Below are 17,380 nucleotides of genomic sequence, written 5' to 3' on the forward strand. Positions count from 1 at the left end.
TTCTGTTTGGGGGTGGGGGTTCCTGCGGTCAGGGCAACCACCCGAGCAAGGGTAACACAGTGTGCAGGGAGCAGCGTTTAGAAAGCGCGAAAGGGTCGGTGTGGAAGGGAGCGCTTCCCTGTGGGAACACCGCGTTCTGCCGAGCTGCGGCCGCACAACGCCATTGAGGGCCCTCGGCCCCGGCTCCCAGGGGGCCGCGCGCAGCCGCGCCGGGCGGCGCTGCCCAATCACCGGCCTGCATTACACGCCATAAAAGGAAAGTGGGCGGAGACAGCAAACAAGTAAGCACACAGACATCAACCTCCCGTAGCAGCCCCAGTGGCCTAATGGATAAGGCATTGGCCTCCTAAGCCAGGGATTGTGGGTTCGAGTCCCATCTGGGGTGGGCGCTTTCTTTTTTTTGCATTCGAGCCGCGCCGCTTTCCTGACGTTTGCGAGCCGCTGGCTGTCTCGGGTCTGCGGCTCTTGGGCTTCTTCTTGGGCGTCCCCTTCTGGCTCCAGCGGAACCCGTAGCGCCTTTTAAACCGGAGACCCCAGAGCTCGCGGGAACGCGCCCGCGGCCCAAGCCGGATTCCCGCAGTATGATGCGCCTCTCTTACGGCTCCCGGTGCTCCCGCTCCGTTACCACAGGTCGGTTACGAGGCGTGGAGCGAGCACGGCCCGGCCTCGGTGCTGGATCCCCGGCACTTGACCAGCGCCGATCGCAACGGCGCGGGAGGGCGGCAGAGAGTAGGAGGAGGCGATCGTTCGCTCGGCGCTCGACTGCCCGCACTGCCGGGGCGCGAGGGCGAGGCCCGGCGGCGGCGCTCGATTGGCCGGCGCGCCCGCGGAAGATGGCGGCCCTGGGAGCCCCGCTGCGCACCCTGCGCGCGCTGCTGCGCGAGCTGCGCCACGCCGCCGGCCGCTCCTATCGCGACAGCCCCGCCTATCGGCACGTGCTCGCCGCCTTCCGCGCGCACCGGGTACGCGCGGCCTTCCCCTCCCCTCCCCCCCGGCAGCGCCCGGGGCTCGGCCCGGCCTCGGCGCCGCCCTGACCGCCGCTCCCCGCAGGTGACCAGCGAGAAGCTGTGCCGGGCCCAGCAGGAGCTGCACTTCCAGGCCGCCACCTACCTGTGCCTGCTGCGCAGCGTGCGCGAGCACGAGGCCCTGCACCGCGAGTACCACGGCAGGGGCGAGCGCTCGGCCCAGGAGGTCGCCGGGCTGGTGGGCTTCAGGCTGCCGCAGCAGCCGGGAGGGAAGGGCTGAGACAGCGGGACCGCCGCGCTCAACGTTCGTTCCTCGATAAATAAATAAATAAATATCCTAGAGCTAGCGGAGCGGGCTGGGTTTTTAGCAGGTGCTTTTTGTCAGTTTTAGGTTGTGGTGTGAAAGCCCCTGTCCCTTTATCGGGGTTCCCTGACGCCCGTCCCGTCCTGGTGAATGAGTGTTGTGGGGAGCGTGGGTTGACCTGTGTGGTGGGACCCTCCGCGGGCTCACAGAGAGGTTGTTCGTAGCGGGAAAGCACGCCAGCCTTCACTGCCAGCTGCTCGTCCGAGGGGCTGCGGGGTCCGTGGTTCCCCCACGGCAATCGAGAGCGGTAGGTGAATTGGTGCAGTGTTTCCTGAAGCACTTTCCAGCCGTGTTCTGTGCACGTGGGATTCCCTGCTCTCCCAAGAACAAAGGTCGCTTCTGTGCAGCGTCTGTGGATTCCGACCGGCACTGCAGCAGCACAAACCTCTTCTACCTTAAAGGTTTTTTTGTTGTTGTTGGTTTTTTGAGGTTTTTTCCGTGGCAGTAGTGATTCAGAGAGATGAATTCTTCATGAGTTACACGTTTCTCGTGTCCCTGAGAAGGTGACTGTGAACTGCCGGCCTCCTGGGCTGCCCTATACCTCGGAGCCTCAGAAAAGCTGAGGGGAGCTGACTGCAGGCAGGCACAGCAACGGGACTGCCTTCACTGCCTTCTCCCACTCACCTCACGAACCGGAGCAGCGAGTTTCCTTTTATAAAAGGCCTGGAGCTGTTGCTGTTCACAGGAGAGTGTCGAATTGTGTGCAAGAAATCTATAACAAGAATGACTTTAAATGGCTAAAAATGTGAGGTTTACCTGGGGAGAAGCCTGAAGCAACTCTAAGAAAATTAGTGTGTGTTTGTTGGGGTTTTTTTACTGCCAGGGAAAACACAGTGTTCTGTCAGAAAAGCGTTGCAAAGAGAATCAGTTCATCTAAGTCTACTGATTCCTTCCCCTCTATTTAAAACTTGGGGATGGTTTAATCCCTACAGTATAGTGGATAGGCACAACAGATCCTTAAAAAAAGGAAAATTTGGGCTGCTTACGTACTGCAAGGAGATGTGACCTACAAGTTTTAGGGTTCTGTTGACCAGAATTCCAGTTTGCAGTTCTTACAGCCTCTCACTAGTTAAATGGTGGTTTTTTTGAAAAGCCTCGATATAACGGCTGGAAAAGTATCAACCTATTTTCAGTAGGTCAGAGTTGTGGGATGTCACCACGCACTGAGAATGGCTGTGACACACTGCTTGTTCAGGATTATTCAATGAAAACTGCTGCATTCTATACTATATCGCTCGAGAAGGGAAATAAAAAATAAAAAAAAATTAAAAAGCGATCATTTGGCCAGACACAGATGCTCTTTAAAGAGTAGAAGAAACTAAAGTGTGTTACAGAAGAGCATCTTGTCTGCAAGTCCTGAAATGCAGCTAACCGCAGGGGTGAGGGGTTATTGTTAGGGGAGTTGCGTGTTGCCCTTTTTCACTCCTGTGGAGCTGACCTTGAACACGACAGCGCTTGTGGGCGAGTAGAACTGATCTTTGTGGCGGGTTTTGGGCACTAGATAGCAACACGACGGTTGCCAAAGGAAGAGCCACAAAATGCAGGCGTTAGAATGGGTAAAATTCGTTGCTTTTTTGTTTTGTTTTGTTTTTTTAATGGATCTTGATGCCCTGTAACTTGAATTATCAGCCACGCATGCCGGTAGGCTCAGTTTTAATTCTCCAGTTAGCGGGGTATTACAGTAACTTGTCTCTCCAGGACTGTACCCAGGAATCGTCTCCAGGAATTGTCCCCGCGCCGCTCCCGCCCCGCCCGGCGCCGCCGCTGACCCGGAGACCGTGACGTCACACCGGCCACGCGGGCCTCCATGGCCAATCAGCGCGCCCCAAGGGCCCATCCCGCCGGCCCAATCAGGAGCCTCGCCGCGCGGCGCGTCACTGGCCGAGCGGCGCGAGCCGTGGCCAATGGGCGAGCGCCGAGGCCCGTCCGTGCTGACGTCGCGGAGCGGACGAAGGAGCGCAAGGCGCGTGCGCGTTGGTTTCCGTTCCCGCCGGCGCGCGCGCGTGGCGGGCGCGGGAGGGAGCGGGAGTGAGGGAGCGTGTGGGGGCGCCAGGCGGCGGCACCGGCTCCGGCACCAAGCGAGTTTCCCGCTCCGCTTCCCACCGGGAAAGCCAGGCGGGGGCAGCGCCCGCTCCCACCCTCCCTCCGCGGCGGCGGGGGAGCGGCCCCGCCCGTGACGCGAGGGGCAGGGCCGAGCGCCCGCCGCGCCTCGGGCCTTGTAGGCCGCTGTCGGCGCGACTCGGCCGGGCCGCGCCGGCCCCCCCCGCCTTCAAGATGTCGGCGCAGGCCCAGATGCGCGCCATGCTGGACCAGCTCATGGGCACGTCCCGGGACGGTAAGTGCCTCCCCGGCCGCGGTGGGGCGGGGAGGAGGGGGCGGAGCCGCCGCAGCCCCGGAGGTCACGGCGGTACCGGGCGGGCCGGGCGATGTTCGCCGTGATTGGCAGGCCCGAAGCCCGTTGCCCGCACCCCCCGCGGGGCGGGGCTACCGGGACCGTCGGCGGCGGGGTGGGGGGAGCCGGGCACCGCCTCCCCCGCGGAGCTGCCGGCGCCGGCCGCGCTGCTGCTGTTGGAGATCCGCGCAGCCTCCCGCCCGGTCACCGTACGGGGGCACGCCCCCTTGCGAGATTCTGATCGTCCAGGGGAGGACGTAGCGAACCACGAAAATCCCCCCAGACCAACAGCCCCTTCAGCAGAGCAGAGCGGGGTTTTGTGCCGTGATAGATTTGTCTAAATTCTGGCCCGGACCGCTGTGCTAGTCAGAAGGCGGCTATGGCTGTTGCTTTCTGAAAGGCAATTGGGATTGACCCAACCGGACAAATTCTTTTAAAAACAAGCCCTAAACAGCCAAGTAAAAGCTTAACAGCTGGAGGCAGTCATACCCCGAGAGAGATACGAGATGTACGGTCAGGTTTCAGATCGCTCTGCGATCACACAGTGGACAGTATTGCTGTGTAAAGCTTCCCGCAGTTCTTGTCGCGGTGCGTGGCCATCAGCTTGTCAGAAAGTCTGAACCGACACTCTCGCATCAATGCAGATACTTGTGGGGCTGCTAGAGAAGAACAGTTCCGCTGAGGCTGTGCAGTTCTTAACTTGCAAACAAGAGAATTCTGCACCCGAGGGTAGGCAGCAATTAGAGATAATTTAAATGTTCTGCAGACTCGGTCTGTACTCACTCTTGCAGACGTGTTACGTTTGTGAAAGCTGCGTGTTGATTTAACAGTTACCCGTGTCCCCGTGCACCGAGTAGGATGTGGGAGGTGGGACGTACCGTGTGTGTCCGGATCATCTCTCGGTACTGGCCTAATGTGCTATGGCAGCTTTTTTTAGTATAATCTAGAATTTTGAAAGATCTAACTGGTTTACACATACTCCTTGTATCGTGAATGCTTTTTGCTGAGTCCTAAATTACTGGTCTGCAAAGATTGCCTTCCAGAGTAAGGCTGTTTAGTGAGTTGTCATCATACAGCCTCTAATTTGAGGAGGTTTTGGCTTGCTGCAGAAGATTTTCCAATACTTCCTCCTGTTGTGGCTGTGTATGTCTGAGTGCTTGGCAAAGTAACGTTGTGCTTGTGGGACTCAAGTGTTCCCAGTGTTGGCACCCAGATTGCTGTCTCAGTGCTACCCTGACGCTACACAGAAGGTCTGAGGGCCGTGGAGGAGCTGTTTCAGTTTCTGAAGGTATTTTCTGTTGGGTGGTGGGAGAAGAGTGTCATTTACTTGAGACAGTTGCCCAAAAATGTTAAGTGACTAAAATCTAAACCAGGAATAACCATTTCAGGCTATATTTTCTCTGGATTTGTAAGAAGGCAGTTATTGTATTGATAATTGTAGTCCCTCTCTCCTGCTCTCCCTGTAATTCCTAAACCACATGTGCTGAACTGTTCAGAAACTAACTGGCTAGAAAGGAAGCATTTAAACAAAATGGGCAGGATGGGGAAGGATAAGGAGAAAAGACCATTTGTAAAGCTGGCTTCCATGATTGGATTGAGGATCTCTGTGTAACATCATTCTATTAAAAAAAAAAAAAAAAAGCCCAGTGGAGCTGGAGCATCAGCATCATTTATACTGAATTGTACACAGGGATGGAAAATGAACCTTTTTGTGCAGAGCTGGTACTTAATAAATCCAAGGCCAGGCTCAAGGTCATTGAAATATTGCTAACATTGAGAATAGTGGGGTTTGGGGTCGTTAGGTTTTTTATTATTCCTCTTACCTTTGACAAGTAGTCTATTTCTGTTAACATGCAAATTGCAGCTTTTTATTAGAGTGTGTCAGTTCTTTAATTTCTTGGTAGGTCAGAACTTTAATTTCACCACTTGTCCCCATTGCCTTTGATTTTGCTCTCCCTGGCAACACATTAGAGTTTAAAATGCAATAGAGTTTCTGAAAAAATAATCTTTCTTGGGCAATGTTTTTGTTTTATGCTGTTCTATATTACCAACGTGCTTTTTAGTTTTATACTTTAAGAAGTCTGGCAGGTCTTTTTGTCTTGTTGCAGGCTTTTTTGAGAAACCTAGAATATGAAGGCTTAAAAATCTTACCTGTTTTAGGAAAGGTATATCAAACATTTGATCTTGTCAGTGGGAATAGAAGAAACTCAGAGGTAAATTTAAAACCAGCAGCCGTGCCTGAATATATGTAGGGGGCTTTTTTGTTTGGGTCTTTTTTTCCCTTTTAGGTTATTGTATCATTTGTAGAAGATATGAAAGTGCTCTGAAAATGATTTTGAAAATTCCTCAATCAGATGCTCAAACATGGTTTTAGGAGATGAGCTGTAGGCTGTAATTTGTGGGACAATGTGCACACTCATGACTGGTGTCCCTAGGGCCAGAAAGGAAAAGCCTGGAAGGTGTAGTGATTAAGTGTTTTTATAGATTTGCTCTTAAGCTCTGAGAACACCTAGAAAGCACAGTTCCATATTGATCACATAGTGATTCAGAAGATACCCCCCGAGCTGTAGGAATACTAATGAAAAATGATCTGTGTTGGAGAGGAGACTTCTCTTGTCCTGCATGCTCCATGCAGAAGCCAGGTGTGCTGCTCCAGGCCTGCCCCTGGCTGTACCCTTTTCCAGAGGGCAGGGACAGCTGAGATCTTCCCTTCCTCCTTGGCAGCCTGCTGCCTCCCTTGGCTGACTTTGGGCAGCAGGATGGATGCACTGGCAGTCCCAGGGCATCGCTGGCTGGCTGCTACCTGCCAGCACGTGGGGCTCAGCAGCCTCTTGGCAGCTGCTGTGCCCAGTGCTCCCTGCCTGCCTTTGCTCGTGTGACAGACACCTGACAGAGAGTGCCACGGAGGGGACTTGGCTGCTGCTTCTCAGGACTTGCCAGCGAGTTCCCATTCTTAAAATATAGCTGGGTTGTCTGAAAAGCAGTTGTGTTGGTGATGTCAATACAAAGAAATGTCTGAATGGCAGTAGTGGTCCTTTTACACACCTGGGAAAACATTTATTAATTATTATTTAAAAGCACATGGGTTTTTGAAAATACATTGCATATTACCTAGGTTAACCTTCTCTTGCACACTTCTCTGACAAGTGGAAAGCTGAATTGGATGTGGACTGTACCAAAATTTAAAAAAAAAAAAAAAAGAATCTTTGATTCTGAATGCTAGTAGAAACCTGGGCTTTTTTAATATAGTCGTGACTGCAGGCTGAAAAAAAATCTCTGAAATGGCATTCCAGATACTGATAACCTGCCATACACATATTCCATAATGTCAATAGTTAAAAGGTTAGCTCAAGTTGAATTTTTTGTTGTTGACTGGAGCTGCAGGAACGTGTCATTTAGCAGTACATAGCACATAGAAAAGTGTGACTTTTGTGTTTTAGAATATTGTTTTTGAACTGTAAAGTTGAGTAACCTTTTTTTAATAGTATGCTTAGGTGAACCCTGCTTTTGCCATCCCTGTTCTCCAGAAGACAGGAGTGAACCTTACAGATAGGATCATAACTATAAATGGAGTCATTTACAAATTGGGTGAAATGTTAACAATTAGGATCCTCAGGATCGGGTCTTTTTCCATTATATAGTTTAAATGGGCAAAGATTGAAAACTTTTCTGTTCAAGGGCTGATGGGAAGTATCCCACTTGATCTTGAATCAGCTTATCTTGCCCAAGTGCTTCATTTTCCCCCTGGTCAGTCATGTGCTCTGCCTTGCTGCGGGAGTGCTGGAGTCAGCCTGAGGAGCTGGTTGGAAGCACAGGGTGAAGCAGGATCATTACTTGTGACAGCAGTGCAGGCACAGCAGATCCCAGTAGCCCTGGTGCCATACAACATCTTGAAGCTGCTAAGACTTGACTGTTGCAAAGAAATGTGGTGATGGTTTGTGTTTTTAAAATTATTGCCACCTCTTCAAAATTAGACTGTAGTTAGAAATATGAAAATCTAGCTAAGTTAATTAGATTCTCTTAAGAGACAGGTGGATTTGTGCATGCTTCTGAGACTTACATGTGGTCATGAAAAGGTTCTCCCAAGCTTCTTAACAAATACTATGCTATGTGACCAGCAGAAAAATCTCTGGAGCCTTTAGACAGAAGCCATATGTATGAAGTGCCAGTCAGCTCCTTTTGCTTCACCTGCTGGCTTTTTGAGCTGAGCTTTGAAGTCTTCAGCTCAGTTCTTCAGCTGTTCCTAGCAAACACACTTGTTGTAGATCGTCTTGTTCTGCCTTCGAAGCTTCTAATACCCTTTTTGCATCTGTTCACATCCTGACTGGTTTTTCTGGGTTATGTTCACTTATCCTTAGTAGTGACTAGTAATGTGAGACTTTTCTGTACTCATTGCTTGAAAGGAATTGAAGTGACACTCCTGTGCTTATTTTACTCATCCTGTGTTTGGTGGCACGTTTTATATGGTAACAGAGGTGTAATCGAGAACTTGTAACCCATTTTTAAACTTTTTTTTTTATTTTAGTATGGGATTATTGAAGAATTTCTGTGTACCTAACAATGGATGGAGGGTTTATGTTGGTATTTGCAGGGTTAGGTAGATTTTGGTTTCCACTTTGCTTCATGCTTGCAGGTAGAAGGTGGTATGTGTGTATAAACTTTGATGGATCGTTGTTGAGGATTTTGTAGCCATTTTGGGTAGCTGCAGGCTGAGAGCCAGGCTAGGAAGCCAAGAGCCTCTTCCAAGAGCTCTGCTTTCAAATCCAGAGCAGCAGCAAAGGCAGAGAAAAATACCTCATATACAGGAATTTCTGCTAAACCTCCCCAAAATGTTGAACTGAAATCAGCTCAGAAATCTGAAAGTAGTCACAACACACGAACTTCATGGAAAGGTGCTTTATTTGTGTCCAGGACTATTTGTCAATCAGGAGTGATCAGGTTTTAAGAGCAATGACACTGTCTAGTGAATTGTCTGTATTTTCTGGCTTTGTTATAAAATTCTGGTAGTTTAGACCTTAAAAATGATGGGAACAGTGAAGAACTTGAGGAATTATTCTCTATTTGGGATGCTGTCTAAAATGGCATTTATGAAGAAGTAAATGGGCAAATTCATACCTCAAGGAAAACCATTCCTAAATTTGTTCAACTTGTAATGCATTAGCTAAAGGATGGTTTCATTATATTATGCTTTCATTAGTGTTGCTTCAGTCATGGTGTAGAACAGAAGCAGTCCTGGTTAGAAATATGTATTATTCTAAAATTGTTAGGATCAGGACATGTCCAGTGTTAGTGACAAGAGTATCAGAATTAGCTCCCCATTCATTGTGCTGCAGGAACAGGATCTTCTGTGCCTGCATAAGCCTCAGATAAATAATGGTGTTGGATACTGCTTAGAGAGGGCTTGCTTTGTGGGTGGAATTTGATACACAGTTTTTAAACACATACTCCACCCTGTTAGTAGTTCTTGAATAAAGCTTTCAGAGTCCCTTGCCAACGTGTTGGGACTCATGCTTCAAAAATTTGAGTGGAAAGTTAACCATCTTTTTGTTGACGTACCTTAATTCAGGAAGCCAACAGCATGAAAATGAAAATTCACTTTGTTTCCTTTGTGTGGATTGCACCACTGGTTTACAATTAGAGGTTACAGTTGGATTATAAAGGGTGATTCTCATCAGTGCTTTGGGATTGTTGGCAGTAGTGTATTAGAGCACGTCAGACTAGTGAGAGATGCTGGATGAAAGAAGTCATTGTTAGGAGCACGTTACTGTGCATAAGTGTTCGTTCTGCTGGTTTGTGATTAAAATACACTGAACAGGAATGACATTGTGGTGGCCTGCTCATAGATTAGACTTGGGAGTTCAAAGTGAATTGTGTAGTACAAGTGCACATTGTAAGCTTAACCTCTGCATGTTCCTTAATCAGCAGCATGCAGTGATCTTAAATATTGATGTTCATTTTGTAGTCAGTATGTTTTATACAGAACAGAAAACTTCCTTTAGAAAGTTTACATTACTGCCATAATCTCTTGAATATTTGTCTATCTTGTGTGCAGTTTCCTTATGCTTGTAAAGGATATGAAATTTGCAAATATAAAAGTTTCCTTGGTGTTTTGCTTTTTTTCTTTTCAGTTTTGTTTCAAAGTTCTCTGTTTGCTGGGAAAGTAATCTCTTAGAGAAATGTGATTTGGGACAGGTACTTTAAGTAAAATTAAAGCTGATGCTTCTTGGGGAAAAATCAGGAAAATTCAGCTGATGCTTCTTGAGGAAAATTCACACAAGAGGTGTCCATATAAATTTTATCAACCATATGATTTTTCTTTTGGTGGAAAAAATCTTAATTTGAAACACAGGGATGGCTTACCGTAATAGATGTTGACTCCTGTAATGACCTGGTAAATTACTTTCATTTCTGTAATGAGCATAAGTCTTAAAGATCAAGTAGTCAAATATTGTGCTGTTCTTCAGAGGCAGGGTTAAATAAACTGCTCTTCTGAGCTGATTTAATTATTTACCTATTAAAATAGAATTTGTAGTAAGGTCTGAAATATCAGTGATTGTGTCCTCTTCATAGATGTTCAAGAATACTTCTAAAACTTAGGTGACTACAGCTACTTGGTGCCGGGGTGCATTACTTTCTTATTACAGAATATATAAAGCTTTTTTTTAATACTCATTTATTTAGATTTAGCATTCACTTGTTTGTTCGACCATACAAAGAAGGTATCAACTTCCCTGCAGTTTGACAAGCAGAAGTAGCATCTTAGTTACCTACTGTACTGCAAAAGTCCTTGTCTTAAGAGCACATCTGTTTGTGTTGTTTCATTTCTTAGAAGGCATCTGCATAAATCTCATTTGCTGTTGTAGGCAGAATGTCAGGTGCACAGTGGATCCACAGATTTTATTCTTCACCCCTCAGCAACCTGTGTAGATCCCAGGCCATCGCCCTTTCAGGATGATTCATCTGTAGGTCAGCAGCAGAATAAATCTTCTGTCTTTGCCAAGAGGTGTGCACTGTTTAGGAATATTGGAGCTCACAAAATTCATGAAGGAATAAAAGCATTTTCTTCTGAGGCTATCAGACTTGCAAATGAGCTGCCAGAGGGACAAAACAGTCAGTCGCTGTTAGAATGTGATATATGACACTTTTTTTTTTTTAAACTCTTCCTTCTGAAACAGCATATATTAAAAAAAAAAAAGCTAATGTATAAAATTACTTTTTGTAGAAAAGAAAATGTAAATACCCCAATCATATTTGTAAGGGAACCTTTCTGAGAGTTTTTTAAAATGCTTAAATAAAGGCACAGTGCAGAAAGAATAAAAGTTGAAAGTACAAATACAAATGTTTAAAGTATTCTTGAGGCTGTTCTTGATCAGTTTCTGCCACTTTTTTTTTCCTATGCTGTCTTCCTCAGGTTGGTAATTGTGATTATCATGCTAGCCACTTTGATGAAAAAGGACTGTATTTCAGCTGTAGTGTCAGTACCTAATCGTGATAGAGGTGTGAAAAAAGGTATTTGGAGGTAATGTCTGTGAAAATACTATTTGCCAACTTTACTTAAGGAACATGAGTCTTTCAGCAATTTTCTGGTCTTGGTAACTCCTTGACTCCCGATAGATTAGTGCTGTTAGGCCATCGGCTTTCGGGTTTTTTTAAATACGTTATTTTGTTGATGTGTCTATATAGAAGAATCTTTACAGTCAACATGTGTTTCTAGATGCTGTGTTAAAATTGCTGGCAGAGTCTATTATTCTATACAAACTGAACAATCTGGCCCCTTGTTTTATTTATAAAGGTTCAATGTATCTTTGCCTGCCTACATCAATCTGCAAGGGAGTGTCAGAAAGGCCCCGCATTCGCCGAGCCGTGAGTTATCAATAACTTTTCAGATGTGTTAATGAATGTGGAACAAACGCAGTTATGTGTTTAAAAACTAAAGATCCACCTCCTAAAAAAAAAAAAAAAAAAAAAAAAAAAAAAAAAAAAAAAGCTCTTTACTGCAGTAGTAGGCATGATTATAAAGGGATTACTCTGAATTTTTAATACTGTAAGTATAACCAAGCAGTAAGGTTGCCCTCTAGAAAACCTATTGTTGAACTGCTTTGAAGCTCTTTGGTGTGTGGGTTAGAGGTTTTACCTGTTGTGTCCTGCAGGCAAATTTTAAAAAGCTTTTGTTTGTGTAATAATCTGAAACATGGCCCATCTGAAAATGTTATACGTTAGCATCCTATACATAGAACAAATATTTTAAAATCTGATTCCATAATAGTAAGAAAGGTTTGACTAAAACAATACGGGTTTTTATTCCTCTCTGTTGTAGTTAACCTCAGTAATGAATATGGCTTCTTGAATTGTTTAAGAGATTCAAATCCAGTTTAGAGTTTCAAATCATGAAGCCATAAAAAAAAACTTTAATAACTGCAGAACGTATCTACACTCTCTAAAATATTTGATTAAGTGGGAGAGGCTGCTGTCTGAGTTCACTGTATTTCACTTTTTCTCCCAGCAGCTCTTTTTGCTTCAGTAATTCACCAGTAGGTTTTCAATTATAAGAGATCATATCAAATTATGTTTAAAAAAAGGCTGCATCCTTAGAGAGATTAAGGTGTTTTATCATGCCTGTGTCTTAACAAGAAGAGAGCCATTGCAGTGATCTCTCTTCTCAATTTCAGTGACAATTATTTTACTCAAAGGGAAACATGTTCAGCCCTCACCCCAGAATACCAGCTGGTTACTTTGTTCTGAAGACTTCAGGTCTTGCTCCGGGAAGGGATTATTTAACCTCGCAATTGGACTTCAGTGTCTGGGCAGGTTGATGCTTCTGCTGATGCAGGAGCTGCAACCTGCCACAACGAAGATACAATTGAGATGTTCCAGCCCAACTAACAGCACGTAGAAGGAAAAAAAGAAAAAAGGTTTATCATATGGAGATATACAAACACCTCTAAAATATTTTGCATATAGGATATGCCTGTATGTTTGATCTTTTTTTTCAGGTTTGTAAGCATTTAAAATCATTCTTCTGCCAACTCTTTATGCTACTGCCATCAGATGTTAAAGGGTGCGTTGCATCCAAGAGCAAAATCATAAAATGAGTATCAGGTGGGATTTGGTGAAGACTATGTGTTTCATTTTGTGTTTATAAGGCTGCTTTGATATGCTAATTCTTGCATAGAAATATGTCACTATTTCATGCAAAGTCTGAACAGAGCATTATATAGCTCATTTAACAAATGCTATTGTATCAAAGTGGTTTTAAGCTAATACTGACTTTTTGGTTTCAAGCACTTTTCCTGCTGCATTTTTGAAGGGGAAGTGTGAGAGGTTTTTTAAGTAGCATTATAGAGCATTAAAACACACACTTGTGGTTTTGGTGTTGTTTGACAAGGAAGCATAGAGTGTTTTGAATTCTAGTTTCCATAGACCTTCAGTATGTGACAGGGCACCGTTAATGCTTTGCATGTAACCTGCAGGACGTGTCCGAGTGCTGCAGCTTTCTGACCTGCAATGTGCTGATTTCTATATTGCAGGTGACACCACCCGGCAGCGAATCAAATTCAGCGATGACCGAGTGTGCAAGAGCCACCTTCTCAACTGCTGCCCTCACGATGTGCTCTCTGGAACTGTACGTAGCTAAATTTCATGTTTTATTTAGATAAGTGGAGAAATTGAATTCTAGCTGTTCTTTGTAGTATTTCCTTAAATTTCATGGTTTTCAGCGACTGTCTAGCACTCTCTGGTAGTTCAGAGGAACTTTCATAAGCAATCAATTTATGGGTTTTGAAGTTAGTTTTTAGAATTCTTCTGTTCTATATGCTAATTATTACTAAATTTCCTTGTTTACATGAAAAGCCACATAACGTCACAGACGTGAATCATGCTATAGCACAGTGGTGGTACAGTTGCAAGTAACAGAAAGAAATAAAATAGATTGTGTGCATAAATTATGAAGTTACTTTCTTAAAAATATATGTTATAGTGGGAAAGTATTCCACAGATGTGTTTGTATAGAGAAGTACAGAGATTTTCCTCTCTTCAGAAATATTTTAATAAAAAGAATAAAAAGTTCAAATAATTAAATTTCTAAAAGTTTAGTTATGTTTAATATGATAGTGACACTTACTATACAATATCCAGTTACTGTGCCATTGTCATAAATTCTAAAGCAATTTTTAAATCTCCTTTTATGGCATATTAGTAACTTGTTTGACTCGGACTTTTGTGCACTCTGTAGTAGAAGTTCCACAGTGAGCATAGGAAACAAGGGACATTGACACATGCCAGTAGCTGTGCTTTGTCATTGTGCTTGTGCTTTACCTTGTGATCCATGTTTAAGGTAGTTAAACATGTTTAAGGTAGTTTCACTTTTTGTGAAAGGCAGGGGAGTAATATTTCATTGATTATTTGATCTAATGTTTGATGATCAGAATAATTAATAGTAGAGAGATACAGTATGATGATACAGAGTCCCACGTGCCTACTGTTCTTATTGCTAGGGTAGCTTTTTTCACTCATATTGGCACATTTTGTTATCCTTTGGCACCAGGGAAAATAAGTACTGGAAAATCTATCTGAGGGATTATTTGAAGTAGTATTGTGTGTCAATGTATACGTAGTTTTATTTTGAACTGTTTTGTGCACTATTGTCCAAACAAAATGGGGGGAAAGGGAAAACAATGTATTTCTTCTCACCCATCTGTTAGGTTGGTGGTGCTTTGGTTGTGTGGTGAGCAAAATAACTCCTGCTTGGGGCATGCTGGTATGCTATCAAAACATACAAAGGCATGGGTCATAATCCACAGGAAGAAACTTGTCAAAGATTTTTGTGACAGCTTTTTATTGTGATCTAGTTTCTGTAAACAAAGATTTCTGTAACAGTGTAAGTAAAGAAATGTTGATCTTCAGAACTATAAAAGTCATAGCTGTCATGCAGTAGCACCTCTTACACTGCAGGTCAGTCATGTGGGCTGGGGCAGCTGACACAGTTTAGTCCTCAATGGAGATTTTCTTCTTCTGCAGCCTCATACCAGCTGCAGCTCTTGGAATACTAAATGAAACTGCTTCTTTACAGAATGTCAGTCTTTTCCTTCCTCGTGCAATTAGTCATCATACCAGAAAATGTGTTCCACAGTGTAAATCTGGGTGCAGAAAAGCAGTAACTAGTTTAATCCTTTTAGTGGGAGTAGTAGAAAGGGGACTCAGAAGAGACAGGCTTTACGTGAGCCATGTGATGTTCTGGTGTTTACCTGGTCATAGATCTACAGGAATGGACCTTCTCTCTTAACAATAGTTTTTAAAAGGGCAGGAACCTTGGAGTCTTACTGAACAGCTTGTCACTGATTTAGAAAATGACTGTGAAGTTTTCCCCAGAGTTTTGTTAGGAAGATCTTGACACATCTTCGCATTCAAGACGTATACTAACAAAAGTTGAGTGACTTTTTTTTTAATTCAAGTCCCTGGATGCTCCTGAAAGAGTGAGTTCTCTGGGGACATTTTATGAGGTTAAGTCTCTATATTGACTAGATTATCAGCAAAATACTGGATATGAATTACCTTTTTGTTGTGTGTCACAATATGATATGCAGTTCCTAGGTACTGTTTATTACTGTTCCTGTCTGCAAAATGCAGACTTCTGTACACTCTAGTCCACCCACTCTTTCAAAGCACTCAAGGAGGACATGGACAGATAACAGAAGACAAACAAAGTGACTCATATGAGTAGGCCCTGTTATTTTGGTGTGTTCTTTCCCTTAATGGCCAAATTCCCAAAACTCTGCAAAGGCTTTGATTTCCCTTGACAATAAAACGTATGTTCCTCAGGTTGCAGTATGTGTTGGTAAAGGTGTCATGTGTTTATACTTTTTTTTTAGGGATTTTATTTATGGATATGTTTTTGTACTACTGAGTTTCTGGGTTTTAGACTGGGGAAATTTCAAGTCAAGCAGTCAGAAGTGTCTCTGCCTGGTGAAGGTGTTTTGGTGTTCTTGTGTTAATGATCACTTGGACACCAGTTTGCATAGGTAAGTCAGTGGTTTAAGAGCTTGCCCCATTCATTTTTGGCTGAAAATTTTGCAATAAGAAATTAGTAAGACTTCGTAAACCCTGGCTGATGAGACAGTGAATAATTTTCCTACTTACAGCTAGCAATTTTTTTTTTTTTTTGACCTTACAGGGTTAACACTGTTACTTTTACCTTAATGAATGTGGTTTTTTGGTTGTTTTGGTTTGAGGTGGGCTTTTGTTTGTGGGTGTTTGGGTTTTTTCTTTGCAAAAATGTTTGTTAATCCATATTATGAGATTGGGGACTGAAGCTGCATGTGTAGGAGTCAGATGACTCCCCCATAATGGTATGATCCTGTTGAGCAGTGTTCTCTGGATGTGAGGTCTGCACTTATAAAAGCTGTCTCCTGCAGCTTTTATAAGATATGTTTTTTCTATCTTTGCATGTTTCTGAATGAATAGCATAGTACTAATGAAAATGACGAGGTGGGAAGATTTAAAACTAATACCTTTAATAAGGTTATTATTAAGTAGCAATGTCCTGAATAGTTGTAACCCAATAACTGTCTTTGAAAATCTCAACACTCCTTCATTAATCTGGCTTTCTTACCAGTTTGGTGGTGCTTCCTTGATGAAAAAATTTCACGAATACTATACATGGTCTTTAAAACCATGGTTCAGAAACTCTTATCTGCTCAATGAATTGCCTTTGTATTTATGTGTATTAATGGAGGAAAAAAATACTTCTTGCATTTTATTTATTATAGACCTGAAAACAGGCTCTGTTGGCTCATCCTACAGTTAAGCATATCTTTAGATGCTCCTAAATTTATTGCATGCAGCTCTTCGGGACTCTTCTGACTAAAAACCACATTAATCAAGACATTGATTTAGCAATATACTTGAATACATTGCTAACTTTAATCTTATTAGGAGTGGAATTCAGCTCCAGATTAAGACATCTAAATTTAGATTTCAGCTGAGGAGCTGGGTATTGAAGCTTGCACTGAAATCAGAAGGTTTCTAGGCAGCGGAGCCTAGAAAAAGATGGGAATTCACCTGCCCATGGGTATCCCTGTCACAGTGGGCTGAATCCATTTAGGCTCACTGAATGTACTGTCTGTGTCTCCTTTTACTGTGTAAGAGAAGTTTGAATAGTTCACACATCTGCAGATAGATGTTAGTAAGGAGTTTTAATCTGTAGTTGATTTATTTTCCAGTAGTCCCCCTGGCTCTGGAGCTATTTGTATGATTGAAACTTGTGTTTTGGGGTGTGACTGTGATTTTATGCCATACTTCTAGAAAAAGCATTAGAAACTGTTAGAAGGCATTGTGTCTGAGGATATCAGCTTTTCAGTTCAGGACTGATTTGGGCATGTGAACTGCTTCAGCTTAGCAAATCAAATTAAATTAGGCTTGCATAAGCTACCACAGGTTTGAAGCCTTCAGCCCAGTGGTGATGAATTGTGAAGTGCACTGTTGTCCTCTCAAGTGATCATGTCAGTCTCCTGAAATGTATTGTCAGTTTCGTTGGTCAGCAGCAGGAAGGTGAACTGATTGTATCACATTCCATTTTAATGGGTTTAATTTATTGAGGTGAAGGGGGGGATTGTTACTTTCTGCGTGGTTACCAGTGTTAATATATTTTATAGTCAGGCTAGA

The 17,380-nt window shown here is 44.0% G+C and overlaps 2 protein-coding genes and 1 non-coding gene across 5 annotated transcripts in view; all 3 read left to right on the forward strand.

Annotated features, from left to right (window-relative positions):
* Positions 1–312: 312 nt before the first annotated feature.
* On the forward strand, positions 313–385 carry TRNAR-CCU. The gene has a single exon. It is a non-coding gene; the product is annotated as a tRNA-Arg (tRNA).
* A 32-nt stretch (positions 386–417) lies between these two features.
* Positions 418–1,307, forward strand: FMC1 (formation of mitochondrial complex V assembly factor 1 homolog). The gene is made up of 2 exons (XM_041416752.1): positions 418–962; positions 1,051–1,307. The coding sequence occupies exons 1-2, from the start codon at positions 582–584 to the stop codon at positions 1,243–1,245; spliced, it is 576 nt and encodes a 191-aa protein (XP_041272686.1). The 5' UTR covers positions 418–581; the 3' UTR covers positions 1,246–1,307.
* Positions 1,308–3,333: 2,026 nt separating this feature from the next.
* LOC121342363 (putative RNA-binding protein Luc7-like 2) overlaps positions 3,334–17,380 on the forward strand; it is a 29,479-nt gene continuing 15,432 nt past the window's right edge. Inside the window, exons 1-2 of one of the 3 annotated variants that reach the window (XM_041416749.1) lie at positions 3,334–3,664; positions 13,249–13,343. In XM_041416749.1, the coding sequence (XP_041272683.1) occupies positions 3,604–3,664; positions 13,249–13,343 (156 nt within the window). In that variant the 5' untranslated portion in view covers positions 3,334–3,603. Of the gene's footprint in view, positions 3,665–12,705; positions 12,821–13,248; positions 13,344–17,380 lie in introns of those variants that run through there. The other 2 variants (XM_041416750.1, XM_041416751.1) reach the window with 2 other exon arrangements.

Source organism: Onychostruthus taczanowskii, unplaced genomic scaffold, assembly GCF_017590055.1.
Source record: "Onychostruthus taczanowskii isolate IOZ18803 unplaced genomic scaffold, ASM1759005v1 scaffold53, whole genome shotgun sequence".
Lineage (NCBI taxonomy): Eukaryota > Metazoa > Chordata > Aves > Passeriformes > Passeridae > Onychostruthus > Onychostruthus taczanowskii.

Bases quoted from the DNA above. Each gene is read 5' to 3' on its own strand.
- FMC1 (XM_041416752.1), top strand. From the start codon at position 582: ATGATGCGCCTCTCTTACGGCTCCCGGTGCTCCCGCTCCGTTACCACA. The intron at 963-1,050 runs GTACGCGCGGCC...CGCTCCCCGCAG, and splicing joins CCGCCTTCCGCGCGCACCGG to GTGACCAGCGAGAAGCTGTG.